The 19221-nt window shown below is 58.1% G+C and overlaps 12 protein-coding genes across 12 annotated transcripts; 5 read left to right on the top strand and 7 right to left on the bottom strand.

Moving 5' to 3' along the window:
• Positions 1-115: 115 nt before the first annotated feature.
• On the bottom strand, positions 116-642 carry SPRG_20022 (hypothetical protein; the record flags this gene model as incomplete). The annotated part of the gene is made up of 5 exons (XM_012345160.1): positions 116-141; positions 191-301; positions 352-441; positions 485-583; positions 633-642. 5 exons carry the CDS (start codon positions 640-642, stop codon positions 116-118), a joined length of 336 nt encoding a protein of 111 aa, XP_012200550.1.
• Positions 643-1664: 1022 nt separating this feature from the next.
• Positions 1665-3085, bottom strand: SPRG_20021 (hypothetical protein; the record flags this gene model as incomplete). Its single annotated transcript, XM_012345159.1, has 3 exons — positions 1665-2092; positions 2143-2437; positions 2483-3085. The coding sequence occupies 3 exons, from the start codon at positions 3083-3085 to the stop codon at positions 1665-1667; spliced, it is 1326 nt and encodes a 441-aa protein (XP_012200549.1).
• Positions 3086-4030: 945 nt separating this feature from the next.
• Positions 4031-6043, top strand: SPRG_20020 (hypothetical protein; the record flags this gene model as incomplete). Its single annotated transcript, XM_012345158.1, has 9 exons — positions 4031-4120; positions 4170-4245; positions 4293-4507; positions 4560-4676; positions 4722-4955; positions 5010-5081; positions 5123-5622; positions 5674-5810; positions 5859-6043. 9 exons carry the CDS (start codon positions 4031-4033, stop codon positions 6041-6043), a joined length of 1626 nt encoding a protein of 541 aa, XP_012200548.1.
• A 29-nt stretch (positions 6044-6072) lies between these two features.
• SPRG_05714 (hypothetical protein) lies at positions 6073-7280 on the bottom strand. Its single transcript, XM_012344999.1, has one exon. The coding sequence runs from the start codon at positions 7241-7243 to the stop codon at positions 6134-6136; it is 1110 nt and encodes a 369-aa protein (XP_012200389.1). The 5' UTR covers positions 7244-7280; the 3' UTR covers positions 6073-6133.
• A 706-nt stretch (positions 7281-7986) lies between these two features.
• Positions 7987-9683, bottom strand: SPRG_20019 (hypothetical protein; the record flags this gene model as incomplete). Its single annotated transcript, XM_012345157.1, has 8 exons — positions 7987-8097; positions 8156-8321; positions 8372-8569; positions 8623-8723; positions 8768-8893; positions 8941-8978; positions 9023-9089; positions 9144-9683. The coding sequence occupies 8 exons, from the start codon at positions 9681-9683 to the stop codon at positions 7987-7989; spliced, it is 1347 nt and encodes a 448-aa protein (XP_012200547.1).
• A 1058-nt stretch (positions 9684-10741) lies between these two features.
• Positions 10742-12306, top strand: SPRG_20018 (hypothetical protein; the record flags this gene model as incomplete). The annotated part of the gene is made up of 2 exons (XM_012345156.1): positions 10742-11403; positions 11448-12306. The coding sequence occupies 2 exons, from the start codon at positions 10742-10744 to the stop codon at positions 12304-12306; spliced, it is 1521 nt and encodes a 506-aa protein (XP_012200546.1).
• A 201-nt stretch (positions 12307-12507) lies between these two features.
• Positions 12508-13014, bottom strand: SPRG_20017 (hypothetical protein; the record flags this gene model as incomplete). Its single annotated transcript, XM_012345155.1, has 4 exons — positions 12508-12551; positions 12604-12697; positions 12749-12832; positions 12883-13014. The coding sequence occupies 4 exons, from the start codon at positions 13012-13014 to the stop codon at positions 12508-12510; spliced, it is 354 nt and encodes a 117-aa protein (XP_012200545.1).
• Positions 13015-13355: 341 nt separating this feature from the next.
• SPRG_20016 (hypothetical protein) lies at positions 13356-13832 on the top strand (the record flags this gene model as incomplete). The annotated part of the gene is made up of 3 exons (XM_012345154.1): positions 13356-13442; positions 13503-13670; positions 13725-13832. 3 exons carry the CDS (start codon positions 13356-13358, stop codon positions 13830-13832), a joined length of 363 nt encoding a protein of 120 aa, XP_012200544.1.
• A 167-nt stretch (positions 13833-13999) lies between these two features.
• On the top strand, positions 14000-14671 carry SPRG_20015 (hypothetical protein; the record flags this gene model as incomplete). The annotated part of the gene is made up of 5 exons (XM_012345153.1): positions 14000-14011; positions 14057-14089; positions 14141-14209; positions 14262-14480; positions 14525-14671. The coding sequence occupies 5 exons, from the start codon at positions 14000-14002 to the stop codon at positions 14669-14671; spliced, it is 480 nt and encodes a 159-aa protein (XP_012200543.1).
• A 288-nt stretch (positions 14672-14959) lies between these two features.
• On the top strand, positions 14960-15490 carry SPRG_20014 (hypothetical protein; the record flags this gene model as incomplete). Its single annotated transcript, XM_012345152.1, has 3 exons — positions 14960-15095; positions 15149-15300; positions 15353-15490. The coding sequence occupies 3 exons, from the start codon at positions 14960-14962 to the stop codon at positions 15488-15490; spliced, it is 426 nt and encodes a 141-aa protein (XP_012200542.1).
• Positions 15491-15888: 398 nt separating this feature from the next.
• SPRG_20013 (hypothetical protein) lies at positions 15889-16815 on the bottom strand (the record flags this gene model as incomplete). The annotated part of the gene is made up of 1 exon (XM_012345151.1): positions 15889-16815. One exon carries the CDS (start codon positions 16813-16815, stop codon positions 15889-15891), a length of 927 nt encoding a protein of 308 aa, XP_012200541.1.
• A 632-nt stretch (positions 16816-17447) lies between these two features.
• Positions 17448-18055, bottom strand: SPRG_20012 (hypothetical protein; the record flags this gene model as incomplete). The annotated part of the gene is made up of 4 exons (XM_012345150.1): positions 17448-17573; positions 17618-17673; positions 17725-17777; positions 17817-18055. The coding sequence occupies 4 exons, from the start codon at positions 18053-18055 to the stop codon at positions 17448-17450; spliced, it is 474 nt and encodes a 157-aa protein (XP_012200540.1).
• Between the last annotated feature and the right edge of the window lie 1166 nt (positions 18056-19221).

The following is a 19221-nucleotide window of genomic DNA, read 5'->3' as shown; positions in this document are numbered from 1 at the left end:
GTGAAGACATGCGTGTCTACCCATGTCTCCCAAAGCGCTTGCACACGTACATAGTCGATCAACTCGTCGTTGGAGACACCATTCGCAACGACGAGGTGGGCGCGGTTGTCGTCGTTCAAGTAATGTGACTGGTCGACCCATCTAGCACACGATCGTCCAAGGTACGATGTTGGGATATCGTTGGTTGTACCCAGTTGGGCTTGCAGACGTCGGCCCCGGCGCGGACAAGCGCCGTCAGCAGCGGCGCAATATCGACGCTCGGCGGGCACTGCGACAAGCCCTCGAGAGGCAATCGCTCGTTCTACGTCAATGTACGTAGTAGAGGTCGAGAAAAGTCAAGATGCTGGGTACGCAGTTGGGGTCGGCGCCGGCGTCGAGCAAGCGCAACACCACGGCGTCGAGCCCGAGCGTGCACGCATAGTAGAGCGGACCACAGTCGTCCTAGCGCGATCGTGTCTTCATTTCTCAAGAGCTTGCAGCGTACTTTGGCTCTCAAATGGACGCTGGCGCCGTGTTCGATCAGGTGCAAGGCCATTTCGCGTCGACCGAGCTTGGTGGCGACAATGAGCGCCGTCTCGCCCGCCTGCGACGCGGTCGATAGTTCAGATGCTGCTCGAGCCTCACAGACGTACCTCGTTGCATGCGTCGAGATGTGGCATCGCCGACACCAAGACCGCTGTGGCATGGTCGTGGCCATGCAGGACAGCCAAGTGGAGAGCATTGTTGTCGTGCTATGGATACATATTGGCATTTTGGAAGCGATATATGGCTTCGCGCTGTCTACCTCGTCGCAGAGCGCGGCGACGTCGAGACCCTCACATACGTGCTGCAGAGAGCCGTCCGAGGCGGCCGCGAGGAGCGCCTAACGACGACCGCCTATGAATCGGCCTCGTCGGCGCCGGTGGCGTCACCTGCACGTTCGTCATGTCGAAATTCACACTGCACCACGACGAGCGTATACTCAAACCAAGTGTAAAACATATGGATTTCAGTTCCATTCGGTTTGCGCGAGGACGTCAAAGAGCAAACGCATGGAATTCCCTTGGTCTGCTGCTGTCTTGTACGCTGTCTCGTCAAGAGAGGAAGGCACCGAGTCGATCGCGGTAGCGCGACGATTGATCCTGTGAATCTGGAGCGTGGCATCCCAGTTTGGAGCACCGCCGTTCGATAAGAATGCAGAGAGAAGAATGTGCAATCAATCCTGGGTGTGTCCTTGGTGCTAGCCTCACGAGACAAGCAACACCACTTCTACATGAACCGAACAGTCACATCTGCGCTGTCTTGATGCACACGAGCCTCTATCTATCTATCTATCTATCTATCTATCTATCTATCTATCTATCTATCTATCTATCTATCTATCTATCTATCTATCTATCTATCTATCTACGGTATCGATCTATCTCAAAAATGACGTCTTTGGCGACGACAGAATGCTTGATGGTTCAGCGGCCCACCACGGCGGTCATAACACTGTCGAAATGCAAGTCTCGGTGCCCATCGAGACGAGGCGTGTTCGCCGTTGGGACGACCACCCCGTGACGTGTCGAAACCTTCTTTGGGATTTGCTCGTCGAGGCATTTCCGTCCCTCCCATGAAACTGAATGCAGAAAATGAGGTCATATGTATATTCCATTGTTGTCGGATTACCCTAAACGTCGTAGCTAAAGACACCACAAAATCGAGGGGTCGGGCGGCGTGCGTAGCGCATAGCTGCGCTGCGATGAAATTGCCGGACCAAGTGTGTCGTCGCTGGCCAACGTCGAGGACGTTTGCAGCTCGTACACGACAAACTCGGTCCGCTCCGTCGATCGCGGCAGGTCTTGGTTCAGATTGGTCAGGAGACTCAGACGCAGTCTCTCGGTGAGCTCTCCGTTGCAGTAGCAAAGCAGAAAACAGTCCGTTCCCCGCAAGCTAATCGTCGGGCAGCGCTTGAGCCGCGGGTTCACGTCCATCGCTTCGTAGATGCTGCCGCCGCGCGGCGAGTACCGCGGCGTGAGCCGCAATGCGGTCGCAAGTCGCAAGAGAACCGCGCCCTTCACGTTGTTGTACGCGCAGGCGCTATAGTCGACACTGCGACGGCGGTGACGGGCTACGCACTCGTAGTTAGTCGAAAACGACGAGAGACGACGGAGTGCACACCCGAAATCAAGCCTTGCGCGAGCGGCAAGCTGAGTGTGATGAGCGTAAAGGCAACGCACACGAGCGCGCCTTCAACCTCTTCGTTTTGGTGATCTGCCGGAACGAGGCAGTAGAACAGCCACTGGTAGAAGCGCACTAGGACGGCGACATGGCCGTTGAGATACATCAGGACCGGACCGCTGAGGGTCACGGCGATCGCCACGAGCGTTGGGTCGACTTCGGCAAAACAGTGTTCTTTCCGCCAGCGCTTGAGGCCGAAGGAGACGAGGCAGAGACCCCAGTACGCAAACCAAACCTACATCAAAGTAATCGTAATGCCATGAGCAGAAGCTCTTGGTACCGAGCGCGCGAGATATGTCATGCCGAGGAAGCGAGACGTCAGGTTGGTGGCGGACTGGACTTGCATCGTCGCAGTTCCGAAACTCGCAGTGCTCAACCAAATATCGAGGTAGTAGAGCGTCGCAACGATCGGATCCAATAGCACAATCGCGGTTGGGTCACCAAGGACGAGCTCATACGACCAGTTGCCACGCGGCATTTTGACGCGATGGCCGCTTTGGCGCACGAGCGATTTCAGCACAGCGCAGTGGCGGTAGTAGTGTGCATGGAGCCGATACCAGACCAAGAGCGTCGTGCAAATGCGAAATATGAAAATGAGCCAGACACCCAGTGGATCCCGCGCCGCTTCGTTGATAAAATACGGCGTCGCCACCTGCAGTGTCGCTGGTGGGTCTGAGAGGGCGTCGCCGGGCTCGAGCCAGAGACACGTCCGGCCAAAGGTAAACGAACACAAGCGAGATTGAAAGTACGAGCCTTCGCGGTGCTGCATCGTCGCATTGGGCGAGGTGAGAATGCGGCAGACCAGATCGATTTGGGACGAGGTAAAGTAAATGAGGCCACGCAGTCCTAAGAGAAGGGCCGAGAGACACTCGTTCGTGGTCATTAAGTAGATAGTTCCCATCGGCAGCGTCAACTTCGAGTAGTGCTGCTAGTAGTACCTGGCGAGATACGCAGTATTGAATGCCGTGTAGTTGGCAAACGTCTCGGGAGGACGGAACGAGCCTTGCCACGGAAGTGGCTCGGAAAGGTACGCGGCCAGCGGCTACATCGCAGTGTGCATCCAGAGGAGAGAACGACAGTCAAGATCCTACCATGGAGGAGACGTTGCAGCGTGAGGCGAGGCTCACAAAGAGGCCAAGGCGGTGCCAACGCACGCGGTTGGTGCGCTCGAGTACTTGGGCAACTTTGACCCGTCTCATGGAACAAATCCGATTGTGGAAAGGGCGGCGGGCTGTATTTATAGCCATTTTGTGTGTCAAGTCGTTTGCGATAGTTCAATAATCAACATATATCTACTAGTACGAGCTATCACTCGGCGAGTGGGGTCCACCACGGGATGGATCTCTGAGCTCACTCCCAACGACCAAGTGCTGGTGCCAACTCCCACGCATTCAGGCGTAGCATTACGTATGCGAACTCTTTGAGTTAGTTTTTGTGCTAATTTGATTTCAACGCTAACACGTTTGATTGATTGATTAATATCTACTAGTATGCCGTAGGCACACGCTCTCTCTTAACATGATTGCAAGATGATGTCGAGTCCGTCACTCCTAGCATGCATCCCACGTCGCTGATGCGCGTTGGGGAAACGCTGCCGGTAAAGACCTCGTTTCGTGTGGACCGAGTTCATGTTCGACGTGAACTAAAGTGCTTGATTTTGTACTAACTAAACCGATGCATTGTACTATGGCAGCACCTTCGACTTCACGAGGCGCGATGCAAGGCGCATGAACAGCTTGCTCGTTGAAGCGCCAAAGACGATCTTCCGGATACCGACGGTATCCGGACATCCGGTTTCGGCGCGGTGGTTTTATCGCAAGATCCGAAGATGGACGGCGCCGTAGCCGCGAGCCCCGAGAAGCCAACGCGGACCCGGTCCATGTCCTCGGACGAGACGACCGGCGCGTCGGAGGAAGACGTACGTAGCACATGCGCAGGACGATGGCGCCTGCATGGACTGCATGTAGTTCTATGACGCCCATGACGAGGAAGGGCAGTCGCCGAGGCGATCGGTCGTCGTGCCATGCCCACCGAGCAAGCCAGGTAATACACGTCCATGGCTGTGGCCACTGCTTGATGAGGGTGGGCAGAGCTGCCGCCGATTCCCGAGCAGCTACAGGAGAGTGTGGTCCGGCCAGAGGAGCCGCTGCCACCCGCCACGAGCGACGCCGTCGACGTCTTTGTCGTGCGCAACAAGGACACGGGCGAAGTCTACGACATCCGCGAGCTCGAGGCCCATCCCGTCGACTGCTACACGATGTTTCCGCAGAACTTCGAGCCGCCCGCCGCTGACGACGAGTCCGAGGTCCGTTGTCGTCGGCAATGCATGCTACTACATGCTTACGCGCTTGTAGCAGCCACACATACACGAAGAGAAGTCTAAGACGTCCATCAAGGCACGGCTGCGCATGACCTTCAAGAAAAAGGACAAGCAGTCCAAGGCCAAGGCAAAGCCGATGGCCGGCGCCGTCCACGTACAAGCAGTCTACGCCAGGCCATGGGCGCCATGGGATGCGTAGGTCGGGTCGTCGACCAAGGACAAGCGCGAGTTCAGTGCACTCACTGTCGCTCAGACCATCACGTGCCACCATGGCACGATCTGGACCATGAAGTTTAGCCATGATGGCGCGCGGCTCGTGACCGGCGGCCAAGATGCGATTCTCCGCGTCTGGAAGGTGCACGCGCTGGGCGGCGCCGACGCAGAGACGTCGCCGCGACCGCTCTTCGTCGAGACGCCCGAGCAGTCGTACCAGGTATGTACTTCCAGGCTCGAAGTGCGCGTCGTCCTACCGTGGGAATGCGCTTAGGGCCATTCGATGCCGATTGTCGACGTCTCGTGGAGCCGCAGCAACTTTATCTTGTCGGCGTCCATGGACAAGGTACCCATAGTCGTCCGAGGAGGTCGAACGCAACTGCGTAGACGGTGCGGCTCTGGCACATCTCCAAGGAAGAGTGTTTGCACGTCTTCCAGCACCCCGACAGCGTCCCTGCCGTCGACTTTCATCCGAAAGACGACCGGTTCTTTCTCTCGGGCTGCTTTGACAACAAGGCGCGCATCTGGAACATCCCCGACGGCTGCGTCGTCTCGTATGTGCAGACGCCCGTCATGATCACGGCGGCGACGTTCCATCCGTCCGGGTCGCGCGTCATTGTCGGTCTCCTGCACGGCCAATGCATCTTGTACCAAGTCAACAACCACCAAGCGATGAACTACTACACGCAGATCGACTGCCGCAACGCACGTGGTGCGACGCGAAAAGGGCGCAAGGTCACCGGCATCGAGTTTACGCCCGAAGGCAAGTTCTTCCTCGTCACGACCAACGACTCTCGCATGCGGCTCTTCTCGGTCGACAACTATGCTCGCGTGTGCAAGTACAAGGGTCTTCGCAACGAGTACCTCCAGATCAAAGGCCGCTTCAGGTACCTCCACCTCGTCGCGTCGTCTTGAGAATGCCGATATTGCATGTCTAGTCAAGACGGCGACTACGTCATTTGCGGCTCCGAGACCGGCAACGTGTACATTTGGCACAAGGCCAATGCGAGTGCGCACGGCGCGGGTCTCCTCGGCGGCAAGCAAGACCGCAACCAGTCCTTCGAGTACTTTACCGGTACGTGCTAGTACTTGAACGTCATATATGGAGCATGACGCGCGGTAGCGGTCGAGGGGGCCAGTGGCGTCGTGACCGTCGCGCTCTTCGCCCCGGCAAGTACGTTTGCCTTGGCGCCGCTGCCGACGACGGACCACGACAATGTCCATGTCCAAGCCTGCACGGGGTACATGGTCACCGCCACGTACGACGGCGCGATCAAGGTCTTTACGCGGCTCTCGGACGCGTCGTAGCTCGAACCGACGCGTTGACATCCACTGGATGAGAAGAGAATAGGCAAATTTATTAAACATCTAAGGTGGTAGGCAGGAATTGGCGACGACTTACTCTTCGTCGACGAGCTCCGAGAGCGACTCGTCGTCGTAGCTCGTGCCAATCGCGACCATGAGGTCCTTGACGTAGTTTTCGAGCTGCGTCTGCGTCGCGAGCGCGGCGTCGAGCACTTCCTGGTGCGAGGCCGGGACCGCCGTGCGCTGGGTGCCGGGCATGACCACCTTGTTCGTGATGAGCGAGAGGCCGATCGTCTTCATGCCGCAGTGGCGCGCGACGATGACCTCGGGGACCGTCGACATGCCGACCGAGTCGCCGCCGACGAGGCGAAGAAGGCGGCACTCGGTCGGCGTCTCGTACGTCGGGCCCGAGACGAAGCAGTAGACGCCGTTGCGGCGCACCTTGTGCGTCATCTCGTGCTGCTTGGCCATGCGCCACGCGAGGTTCTGGAGCTTGACGTCGTACGCGTCCGAGAGCGGCGTGAAGCGCTCGCCGAAGCGGTCGTCGTTGGGCCCGACGAGCGGGTGCTTGCCAGCGAGGCCGGGCATGTTGAGGTGGTCGGCCATGATCATGACGTCGCCGACGTTGTACGTCTCGTTCAGGGCGCCGGCGGCGTTCGTGACGATGAGAAACTTGACGCCGAGGAGGCTCATGACGCGGATCGGGAGCGTCGTCTTGCGGATGTCGTGGCCCTCGTACGTGTGGAAGCGGCCGCGCATGCAGACGACCTGGACGCCCTCGATCTCGCCAAAGACGAGCTCGCCGGCGTGGCCAACGACCGTCGACTTGGGGAAGCGCGGAATGTCGTTGTAGTGGATCGTCACCGTGTTGGTGAGGCACTTGGAGAGCGAGCCGAGGCCCGAGCCGCAGACCACGAGGATCGACGGGCGGTACGTCGTGGCTTCCTTCAGGAAGTCGGCGATGACGTCGACGTCGTCCTTCTCGGCGACGATCGTGGCCATGGTCGCGGCCTTGCCGGCGGCGGCGAGGTGCTGGACGTGGGTCGGGGTGCGGTCTTGGGTCATGGTTGGATGCAGAGGAGAGTGGCCGGTACCGCGGGAGTGCTGGACGTGGGCAGGAGGAGGAATGTTTTGAAGTGAGAAGCTGGCCATCTTGCTGCTGGCGCTGGCGCTCGGGCTTGAAGGACCTCCTTGGTGGGCCATGGGACACGTCGCAGCTGGTTTTGGTGAATGGCTCCGTATACAAAATGCAAGATTCCTCTGGCTTAGACCTTGAACTTGCGCCTATACAAACGCCAAGTCGATCTTTTCGAATCTTTGGTGACTGTAAATTCAGAAATTTAGAGAATCGCACAGGATATTTCGACATCGAATCCGGCGAGGGCGAAATTGGTCGTGATGCAAGACCGAGGCTGCGCGGGCTGCGAGCACTGGGAGCGCTGTAGAGCTGTAGAGATGGGAGAGCTTGGCCGCGTGGCAGAGCCAAGAACCACGTGGCACGTACACACCCAGGCCCGACACGATCGTTGAAGACGATCTTTGCTATGGCGCCCGCATATTCTGTGACACACTTCAAGAATACCCAATGACGTCTCAAGAAACCAACCAACTGCGGGTGCAGTCCACGGCCCAGCCATCCATCGCACGTTGCAGTTGCCGCGCGATAAGCTCGGCGCTTCAAGTTGTACCTTGATACTCCACCCGGCTCCCGAAAAACTACATGTAGCTCGTCGGATCGTCGAGCTCCCTCTTTACGTCGTGTGCGACAGTACACTGTAGCATGCTCCGCTCGGCGTCGAGGCCACGGTCGTTGCGACTGCACGCCAGAACCAGGCACCAAGCTTATGCGCTGTCGCAGCCCCAACTGCAACTTGAAGTCTTGCATGTGATAACGCAGACTGTCTCGTGTTTGTTCACACCACATCTCTGTCCCTCGCGTCTCGTTGTCACCAGAGCGCCCAGCCCGACGCCGCGTGCCGCTTGTCCTCGATGAGCTTGAGCTCCGAGGGCGAGAACTGGAGCACGGTCGCGATCGCCTTCTCCATGTGCTCCTTGACCTAGTCGACACCGTACAGCTTGGCGTATGGGAGGTGCAAGAGATGGATAGCTATCTACCTCGGCGTGCTCGGTGCTCATGTACTTGACGACGATGTTCTTGAGGTACTCGTTCGTCGTCGGTGCGTGCGGCGACGTCTCAAAGCCACTGAGGCTGTTGGAGCTACTCATGCGTCGCAAGCCCGCCGATGAAAACGTCCCCGACGAGTTGGACCGCGGCGCATCCCTAGCCACATTGTACAATTCAGTGCTCGACGAAGAAATCGAGCAGCGTACCCGAGCTGGCCCCTCGCGGCCTGCAGCTCCTTCTCCTTTTGTTCGACGACCTGCATGGCGCGCTTGCGGTAGAGCGCAAACTCGGTCTTGAGCTTGGCCACGTCGTTGCCGTCGAGGTCCTGCGCGAGCTGGAAGCTGGCGTCGCTCGACGAGAGCTTGGCTTCGAGGTCCGTTTTTTCTCGGAGCACCGCCTCGTACCTGTACTCGAGACATTGATACATTGATGCATTCTTCCAGGGGACGCGAAGTACCGCTCTCGCCACTCCATTGCAAGGACGGTCTCGCCCATCGCGCCGCTGAGCTTTTCGTGCTCGCGCTGGAGCTTGGCGTACTTTTCGCTCCACTCGCTCTCCTACTCCAGATCTTATTGCAAGATCGACGCTGGCGAGGAGTTACCTTTTCGTCGGCCATCGTCTGGAGCTGGACGAGCCGGCGCACTTGCAGCCGCGCGGCCTGGAGCTCGTTCTGGACATCCGTGCCCGAGAGCTGCTCTTGCTGCCGCGCCAGCGTCGATGCGCTCATCTATCCACGTGTCCATCATCGTGGTCGGTGGCTCGGTTCGCGCCTGCCTTTCGGATTTCAGCGTCCTTTTGTTTCCTTGTAATCTCTACACCGGAAGCATGAGCGATGGTGTTGCCGTCTTGGTCGTACCGGCCCGAACGCGGTACCGCCGAAACTCTTCCTGGACACGCTCGAGCTCTTCGCTAAGTTCTTGCTTCTACGAGCGACGGCAATCAACATGCATGAAGTCATGCTAGCGCCGTTGCAATACCATCTCTTGGATCTCGGGCGGCGTCAGCGACAACTCGGGCAGCCGAAGCGGCTCGCCGCTCGTCTTGCGAATGTAGTCGTGCAGCTCGTCTTCGGAGCGGAACGAGACCCAGTCGCACTCGGGCGGCTTCACATCGTCGTCCAAGTCGTTCTCGCTCGCGTACTCGACAAGACACCAAAGCAGCGTCGGGCCCATTGGCATCGCTTGCTTGACCTTTTGCAGAATGCGCCGAGGCTCCCGCTTGGCGCTCGTGGCCGCGTCCGGTGCCTTCTTCTCGGCGGCCTTGAGCTCGAGCACCTGCTGCTGGAGCGCTTCGCACGCGGCCTTCTTGTTCTCGAGGCTGCGCTTGGCGCCGACCATGATGCGCTTCATCTTGTTGTTCTCTTCCTCGACCGCATGCATCGCATGCTTCTGCTGCGCGATGAGCGTCTCGAGGCGCACGCAGCGGTCCTTGTAGGCCTTGACGGCCGCCACCAAGGTCTCCGTGCTCATGGCCTCGGCGCCCGTCGCCGCCCCGGTCTCGGCCTCGTCGGACGACATGGCTTGCAAATTGCGCGACCCCCACGCCAAACCTTCCATACATAATATTTGGCGACTCTCAAACCCGATATGTACCGAAGATGTATGTGATTACACACCTTTAAAAAATGATATTGACAACCAACTGGTGTGGCGCCAGATCCCTGCGGGCCAGCTCTGCGGGCCGGAAGCTGGAGCCGGAGGTTGAAAGGCCGGGCATGACGAACGACCTCCATCGCTTAATGCTGCGCCCGCGTTGTCGACGCTGAGCGCTACGCGCCGTTCTCGGGCAAAAAGTGTGATCGACACCAGCAGCATCATTGCGTTGATGTCCTTCATGTTGCCTCGCGTCAAGAACAGTCTCAAGGGTCCGAGACGTGACTTGATCAGTCTCATATGACGCGCATAGAGTAGGACAAGACACGACAACCTTTCGAGCGGAAGAAGGGCATCATCATCCATGGCCCCCTCGTCGAGAGAATCACCAGACGTTGCGCGACCCACGGCCATAGTACAAGGCACAGCTGAGTTCTTGGTCCAGCGTAATCCCACGCCATAGCAGATCAATCGACGTACCAACATCGTTGCGCATGGCGTGCAGCAGACGCCGTGTAGAAGCCAAGACCGGCGCGCATGCAGTTGTAGGACCGATCCAAGAGCTGGGCGCCGCATCCTACCTGACTAGCAAGCAGATTCTAGTTTTCTGAAAGGCGTCCCGATACCCAATGCCATGCATGTGCTGCATCTTGAAGCGCGCTCTTGTCTCGACACTGGTTGCAAGGCGCAGCTGCTAGACTTTTATCGAGGCGCAGTGGCCGAACACAAGGCTTCCTGGGGCCGAAACAAGGACCAAGTTCCTCGCATGATACGTCGTTTCTAGGCTTTGAGACAGCAGCCTAGGACTCTCGCTGTACTCTGCATCGGAATGGATTGGGCATGCAGCGTGGATCCAAAAGCGTTGGCGCTAAAAATAAGCGCACGTGATTGGCCAGAATGTAACCAATCCGAAGCGTGTATCGGGTGGATTGGCCACCAATCAATCGCAGGCGGTTGGTGGACCATCGACTCGATATATCTCCATGGGCCGACGCGGACGACAGAGCGCCAAGACGGGCGATGGCGGGGCCGAGCGCCGGCTCGCCAAGAAGCTCGAAGAGCAGCGCAAGGGCAAGCAGATGGGAGCCAAGCCCCGTAAGGATGACCTCGTCTTCCTCGACGACCCGTCCGAGGACGAGCTCGAAGAGGCCAACTCGGAGAGCGACGAAGAAGCCATGAGCGAGCAGGAGGTCATGCAGCTGCATGCGAGCAGCGACGACGACGACGACGAGGAAGATGACGTCGACGAAGAGCTTCTTGAAGAGCGCGACGAGATCGAGAGCGACGGCGAAGACTTCACGGAGGAGAAGGAGCGCATCGCCAAGATGTCGGGCCAGTGGGGCTCGTCCAAGAATGCATTCTACTCGGCCGATACGGTCGACTACGAAGGCTTCTCGGACCAGGAAGAAGCGGCGCGCGATGAAGAAAAAGCCGCGCTCGAGCTGCAGCGCAAGCAGGCCGAGATGATGGACGAAGACGACTTTGTCGTTGATGCCAACGACGCGGCCGACGACGACGCCGATGAAGAGACGCGCGTCGGCGATGAGCTCGCGGATATTCCGCTCTACGGTGAAGAACCCGTCGAGAAGGTGACCAAGGATTTCTCCAAGATGACCAAGAAGCAAAAGCTGGCGCTCGTTCAAGAGTACGCTGCCATGCTGTCGACACAATGTCTCATGGATCTCATAGAACGTCGCCGGAGCTGCTCGGCCTCCTTGAAGAGCTCAAGGCGTGCATGGAAGTGCTTTCGACGTCGATCGAGCCGGCCCGCGAGAAGCTTACGCAATGGGCCGAGACCAAGTCGGCGCCCAAGTACGCGGCCGGCCTCGAATACATTCAGATGAAGGAGACTCTTCTGCTCAACTACACGATGAACATCAGCTTCTACCTGCAGCTCAAGGCAGCCGGCAAGACTGTCCAGGACCACCCGGTGCTCCAGCACATCTTGCAGATGCGCGCCAAGCTGAACGCGCTCGAGGCCGTCGACGAAGGTCTCGAGGGCCAACTCGACGAGCTCCTGACGACCGAGATCCCTGACCACGAGACAATCAACGAGGACGACGAGGACGAGGACGATGGGCTTGGCGAGTACTTCAAGGCCGACGAAGCGCCCGAGGCGGCCGCGCCGAAGAAGAAGGGATCGAAGAAGACCTCCAAGAAGCGCAAGATGGAAGAAGACGACCAAGTCGATGAAGACGCCGATGCGTTCTACGCGTCGGTCGCCGCGACCAAGACGAAGACCAAGAACCTCAAGGAAGCGTTCTTCTCGCACGAGCCAACGTACTACCCGGAGGCCGACGACGACGAGGACGACGAGGACAAGAAGCGTGGTGCGACGTACCAGATGATCAAGAACCGCGGCTTGACGGCGCACAAGAGCAAGGTGAACCGCAACCCGCGTGTGAAGAAGCGTCTCCAGTACGAGAAGGCGCTTGTGCGACGAAAAGGCCAAGTGCGCGAGGTGCGCACGGGCGAGGCCGCGCGCTACGGCGGCGAACTCACGGGTATCAAGGCCAACATCACAAGAAGTCGCAAGCTCCGATCGTAAGCAGCACGCGCTGCATTCAACCAACACGCTGTATTTGCCATCTCCTCTGCTGTTGTGACTGCCAAGTGTGCAGGATGATGCTGATCTGCAAGCGATCGATGGAGATCCAAGGTCGTCTTCGATGAACAACATGGAAGTTCATCGGATTACAGGTTACGAGCGGCCATCGCAGGCACGCACGAACGGTCGAGCGTATCGTCTTTACTGGTCCTTCGGGGCGACCGGCGGTTCCCACAAGCGCCATTCTACACCACGGACGTGAGCTTTGTTGTGCTGCGGAGTTCATTGGCGTCGTACCAGCGTACTTGGGGATCAAGAACAGCTCGTCCTCGGCCTGCTCTATTAATTCCTCGACCTGGCCGCAGTTGACGGTCTTCTCGACAATGTTTTCCTACGCATCGCGTATGAGCCTTGGCGAGAGATGGCATCCGTGGCCTCGTACATCGGTGTTTTCCGTCACGACCTTGAGGCGAAAGTTGGTGATCTGCTCCACCGACGTGCGGTAGTGGCACTCGGGCAAATGCGTCTACGTCGCGCCCATGAGCATGCTGCCTATCGCTAGGCTCGTCGTCGTACCGCGGTCGCCTTGAGCGTCTCGCCGTAGAGGTGGATGAGGTCGTTGCGCCAGTTCGGGTTCACCTTGAGGCCCACGAGGCCCGTCGTCGTCTTCTGGACGGCCATGCCGAGGACGCGGGTCGCACGGAACATCGTTGCTGCCGAGTATTTGAGTCACTCCCAACCACCACACAAACCGGGCGATTTCGCCTAAGTGCGTCGGACTTGTGACTTCTTAACCGTACTTGATAGGATCTCAAAGCTTTTCCGCTTGAACGATGGGCCACCCGCGACGATCACGTCCATGCACGTCGCTGTCCGCAGAGAGAAACAAGGATCAGCCACGTACATGCCTCCACTTGGCAAGACGACGGTCCAAGGACGACCCAGGCTTCGGTGCATATCCGATAAAGTGCGATTAAGATGCGGACTTACGGGAACGTAAAGCCGAAGCCGGTGGTTCCAAATTCGATTTGGCGAAGGAAACAATAATCATGTCGGCCCAGGATATCGGCAACGCGTTCATCGGTCACTACTACACGACCTTTGACGGCAACCGCGCCGCTTTGGCCTCGCTCTACGTACGTCCTGCCACGTCATGGCGCAATCCAAAGGCTGATGGCTCTTCTTATATGCCTTAGAGCGACCGCTCGACGCTCAGCTTCGACAAGGACACGTTCCAGGGCACGCAGGCCATCTTGGAGAAGCTGAGCAAGCTCCCGTCGACGCAGCACCGTGTCGACACGACGGTCATCCAGCCTTCCGTGAGCGACAACGCGATCTTGATCGTGGTCACGGGCAAGCTCGTCGTACGTGCCGATCGTATCGGTCTTTATCGCATGGCTAACCTCGTCGTGTGCTAGATTGACGGCGGCAACCCGCTGCAGTTTGCCCAGACATTCCAGCTCGTCGCCCACGCGCCCGGCCAGTTCTACATCCACAACGACTTTTTCAGTCTCATTTATGGATAATTTAGCCCCGCTATAATGCGCACAATATAAGCGCCTGCCTTCTTGACGTCGTCTCTTGTCGACAGCGACCGAGCCCCTTCCGCGACTTCGAGTTCGCATCGCTCCACGTCAGAGAGCTGCGTATCGAGTTTCACAGGCAATAGACGCGGGCAGTTTCGGCCTGGACCATGGATGCCATGGTACGTGCCGCGACGGCGCCAGCTCGAGCTCATGCAGACGCGTAGAAGCGATCGGCCGCATCCGACAAGCAGGACAAGGTACTAGCTCGCTCCACCTGCCACCTGTGCCAACGCATGGTTCTGGGCTAGGCGCGGGTGACGCTCATGGAACGCCAAGACCACGAGACGGGCAACGCGCCGATGCTAGCCCAGCTCCGCGTACAATCGACGATGTCAGTCGTACCAGGTATCCATGGTGTCGATGGCGTAGATCAGCGAGCTCGACAAGCTCGTGGCGCGGGTCAAGCAAAAGCAAGCGCTCATCAACGACATCATGGCCAAGTACAACGACGAGCTCGCGCACATTGAGAAGGAGTCGCGCAAGATCCACGAGCGCTACGACCCGCTGTGCGCGCGCCTCGCCGAGCGCCTCGCCGAGCAGAAAGCCAACCAAGCCCATTACGACACGATTGCCAAAAACTTTGGCCAAGTACGTTTGCCACGCTGCCACGTCATCACGCTAGCTGTCCCTAGATCCTCAGCACGACCAAAGCCCGCTTGCGGAGCAGCCAAACCGAAGGCCTTCACAACCTGCGCCGCGAAGCCACGGCCGAGCTCGCGGCGACGCGCGGCTTTGCCTCAGACGTCGCGAGCACGTTTCATCAAAAGGGTCGAAAGTAGCAGCACGACTAAAGTCGACGACCAACGCGACAGTACTTGTACTACAGCAGCGATCATGGACTACAGCACTTTCGTAGTCGCTACCAAAACGATTGACAAGTCGACTAATCGACTACGTTGCTATGATACTCGTGGCTATCATGGACTAGAGAGAGAGTCGTCGTCGGGGCGGCCAAGGAGCTCACGCGATGGATCCGGATGCGAGGCGGCGTGTGACAAGCCGACCGTTGAACTATCCGGAAGATCCTCGCTCGTCAGACAGGCGCCAGGAACCGTTCCATCGCCGACATGAGCACCGAGCGCTTCCTCGTCGACGACGAAGACGACATCGTACTCGCCCGCCTCATGGCCGTGGCGCCGATGACGGTAGATGGATGGCCCTCGGCCTACGCGTCGACCTACCCCATGGCCCTCAAGGGCATCGGTAAGCAGCGAGGGTGATGCGGCTGATGAGGCTAAAGCACGATGGCGGCGTAGTTCCATCGGCCGAGTTCAATACGTGCATCGAGGCTATCAACCAAGCCGTGAGCGACTACTACCCGTGCATTCCATGCTACAGCTGCGGGTACCTCTGCTGCCTCTCGACGCTAGGGCTCTCGCTGCTCGTGCGGCAGCCCTGCACGACCGAGGTACGAGTAGCATCGCCTTGTATCGCCGCCCGTGTGAACCCATTCGGTGTAGCTTGAACAAGCGGTCGAGATGGTGCTCAAGCGCGTCAACAAGCGCGAGACGTTCCTTTTTCGCGGCCTCGTCTGGAAGCTCAAGCGACCCCGCCACACGTACACGTCCTGGATCGAGATCTGCCAAGTGGCGTGTTGATATTCATAAGGCGACGGGTATATGTACTACATGTTTGTTGATTACATGGCTGTTTTGTCTCGCGCCCATGAGGCGGTCGCGGGGCTTGCAGCAGTCGTCATCCGGGCCTGGATGCGACTCCTGCAAGTCCACGTCACAACGAGCTTGACTAAGGACAGCCGTGCTGCTTGCGATTCGCCATGTGCCAGAGCGACGTGGCGCCCACGTGTCCACCATGAGGCCAACGCGAGAGGCCAACCTACGGGACATAATGTGCGAGGAGTCAGGGAGACACGCGGCAAGGGGTATAAAAAGGTTAATAACTTACGAAGGGGGACTCCCGTAGCGATATAGGTGTGCTGGGCATCGCTTTAGGACCCACTACAGAAGGAATTGTAGGATCGCACGTGGGTGGCAGCTCACGCCACCATGATGTCTTGGACGTCGGCAAAGAGGTCCTTCTTGCTCTTGTTCAAGAGCTTGGCCACTTCCTTGACGACGTTGGCGCCGACGGACGTGACTTCGCTCACTTCTTCGACCGAGCGCTTGGCGTTGGTGAAGGCTGCCACAATGTAGATGACGCCCGCCGCGATCGCATGCGGCGCGCGGCCCTCGACGATGCCCATCTTGGTGGCCTTCTCCACAATCGGCGACGCAATGATTCGCGTCTTCTGCGGTAAATTGAGCGACGAGCAAAAGCGCGCGAGAAAGTCTTCGGTCCGGGCGCGCGGCGCCGGGCCCGCGCGGTCGATGAGGTTGGCCTTCGTGATCTGCGTCACCATTTTGCCAATCTTGAACTTGTCGACGCCGGTAATCACCTCGAGCTCCTTGTAGCTGCGCGTGTTGCCACAGTCGCGACAGGCCATGTACAAGACGGCGGCGTACACGCGGGCCTTATTGAGCTTGCGCGAGACGTTGAACTGCTCCGACTCGTCGACCTTGGCGAAGAGCGTGATGGCGTAGTCAGCGACAGTGTTGTTGACGCGCAGCGCATCGCAGTAGTCGCGAAGCGCGTCAAAGCCCGCCCGGCGGCGGACGACTTGCGAGGTTTGCGACAAGTGGTGTGCGCGCGGAGGGCCGTCGGCCGACGCCTTGGACTTGGGCCCGACGATATAGGTCTCCAGCGTCGCGTCGAGGCCCAGGCGCTCGTCGAGGCCCTTACCGACGCGGCTTTGATCCCCGCGTTGTCTATCGTCCTCGGCATAATTGTTCCAATCGGGTGCATCGTCGATCATGTGTTCGATCAGGACCATACCGCATCCCCGGCAAATGAGGTCGCCAGCGCCATGGTCCTCAACGAGGTCGTCGCTGCCACACTCGAAGCAGACGCTGTGACTGCGGTCCATTCGCCTAAGGTCGTCGGTCGGTGATCGCGGGTCGGCGGTAGCGGCAGTGTACCTCGCGCTGGGCCGCGAATGGGATTTTTATCGAGTTTCAAAGGCTATCGATTCCCCACAGTGGTTGGACGGAATCCCTCGAGATCGTACTTGGCAGGAGTCTCGTGGTTCGATATTTTTAATCAATGCAAGCTGGCCATTTGTATGTTTGTGCAACAATATAAAGGAATGTCTTTTACGTGCGAGGCGTACTTACGAGAGTTGTATTTCTGTTTTTTTAATTACGATCCCAACCTTCTTTAATCGATGTGTTTGTATGCACAATGGGAGTGGGCGGTGGTCGCGCATTTTATCAAATTCGAAAACGACAGGTTCTCGAAAGTTCGACGAGGACCATCATCGCGGCTGAAACCGGAGTCGGCTAAATCCACGCAACCTTCCATGGCGCCAATGCCAACCACGACCGAGACTTCTTCCCCGCTACGTTGCTCCGTGCTGGCTTGGCGTGTGTAAACGATACCGAAAGCGGCGAACCGCGGGAGCTGTAGTGCCGTAGGCAGCTGAGCGCGACGCCTTGTAACTGCTAACCGTTGCGTGGATCCAGACTGCGTACGTGGCAGCCCACGATGACAGCATTTGCATTATTTTTTGAGGCGCTGGGCTTCCTTGGTTTGCTTCATCATGAGGACAAAGACATCAAAGTCGCTCGTGGCCACTAGCATGCGCGAGTAGATGGCGATCGTGCCATGCGGGTCCTTCTCGTGCGCCTACATTGTCATGAGCGACGCGCGGGATTCGTTGATGCGAGTACCTTGCGCACCAGGTCATAGAATTCAGCTACCGACGAGCCTTGGGACTCGATGAACTCTACGCCACACCTCGCGTGTTGCTATTGGAGACAGTGACATTCATGCGTACCTTCGATTTTGGTCTCAAACAGCTTGGTGAACTGGTTGTAGACGTCCGTGTACCTGCAAAACATGAGGCGAACTCGAGCAAGGATGGCGTACTCGAGCTGCATTTCGTCTGCGTCCGGGTCAAAGATGTCGCAGTGCTTGTCTGCAAACCGCTCAAACGTGGCGCAGAACTCGTCGTTCTCGAAGAAGAACGCGATCACCTTGTCGACAATCGTGGGGCCGCCCTTCGCCTCGGCCGCGTCCTTGGCGCCACCGCTCTCGTCGTCTGCCTTCGTCGCCTTATGCGTGTCCTTGGCGTCGTCGTCGCGGCCGTGCTTGCTCTCGCTTGGCATCGCCAGAAAAATGACCCGAGACGTTTCGAGAAAACGGCAAATTGATCGCATGCGACTGGCGACGAGAGGCCGAAAGGTTGGCATCCGCACCGCTTGAAACGACGCGACTACTATGCCGTTGCGATTCGGACGAGGCCGTTGGGGTCCATCACCAACGTCGCACGTAGCGTGTCCATCATGGCATCGCTACCAGTCCTGCAAACAAAGACAACTTGGTTCTTATTGCAACGCGAGATCGTTGTGCTTCTAGCTCTACTTGCGGAACCGCTGCGTCTCGTGCGTGCGCTGCATCATGCGCACAAAGACCTCAAAGTCGCATGTGGCCACAAGCATCTGCGAGTACACGGCGAGCGTGCTCTCGGGGTCCTGGTCGTGCGCCTACAGAACGATACTCTGTCGTCAACCGAATGGGTGAAAATGGGTCGTCTACGGTCTTGACAAGGTCGTAAAATTCGGCAACAGACGAGCCCTCGGACGCAATGAACGCTGGCCAAAGGACGATGAAATGAACTACCTGGCATGGACATCAATTTACTAGTACCTTCGATCTTCTCTTCAAAGAGCGCGGTGAAGGCGTTGTGAATGTGCGTGTACCTAGCCATAGACGTTGCTTGCCTTGTCGTATATGTCGTATATGGTGGCGACTACTCGAGCTTCATTTCGTCCGCGCATGCATCAAAGCTGGGCGCGTGCGTCTCTGCAAACTGCTCAAATGTCCGCGAAAACGCAGCGTCTTCAAAGAAGAACTGGACGACCTTGGTCACGATATTGTCTGGACACACCGTCTTGGCGTCGTCATTCTCGCGGCCGCTTTCCCCGGTCTTGCCGTCGTCGTCGTCGCAGTCCTTGGCGTCCCGTGGCATGCTGGTGTTGCGATCTTCCGAAACCAATTGCCGCGCTAGTACGAATTACGGATAATAATATATATCCGGAAAACGTGGCCCAGGGCTCATTTTTGCACCGATGGGCCTCCAGTTCCGGGACCTGGCGGTCGCGTACGACCGCGTCCTTGTGGACGCCTTCTATGACCAAGTCCTTGCACCCGCCTTTGGCATCATCCCTGATGGTACGAGCGCTTCGACCTGATGCAGCTCATACTATGTGCCATGCAGAGATTGAGGACGTGGATACGCTGCACTACCAGCTCGCGACAGGCAACCACGAGG

This window comes from Saprolegnia parasitica (genome assembly GCF_000151545.1).
Source record: "Saprolegnia parasitica CBS 223.65 unplaced genomic scaffold supercont2.21, whole genome shotgun sequence".
Taxonomy (NCBI): Eukaryota; Oomycota; class Saprolegniomycetes; order Saprolegniales; family Saprolegniaceae; genus Saprolegnia; species Saprolegnia parasitica.
Note: the sequence above shows the minus strand (reverse complement) of the source record. Positions and strands in the feature narration are given on the sequence as shown.

Excerpts from the sequence above, each read along its gene's own strand:
- SPRG_05714 (XM_012344999.1), bottom strand. The coding sequence starts at position 7,243 with ATGGCCCACCAAGGAGGTCCTTCAAGCCCGAGCGCCAGCGCCAGCAGC.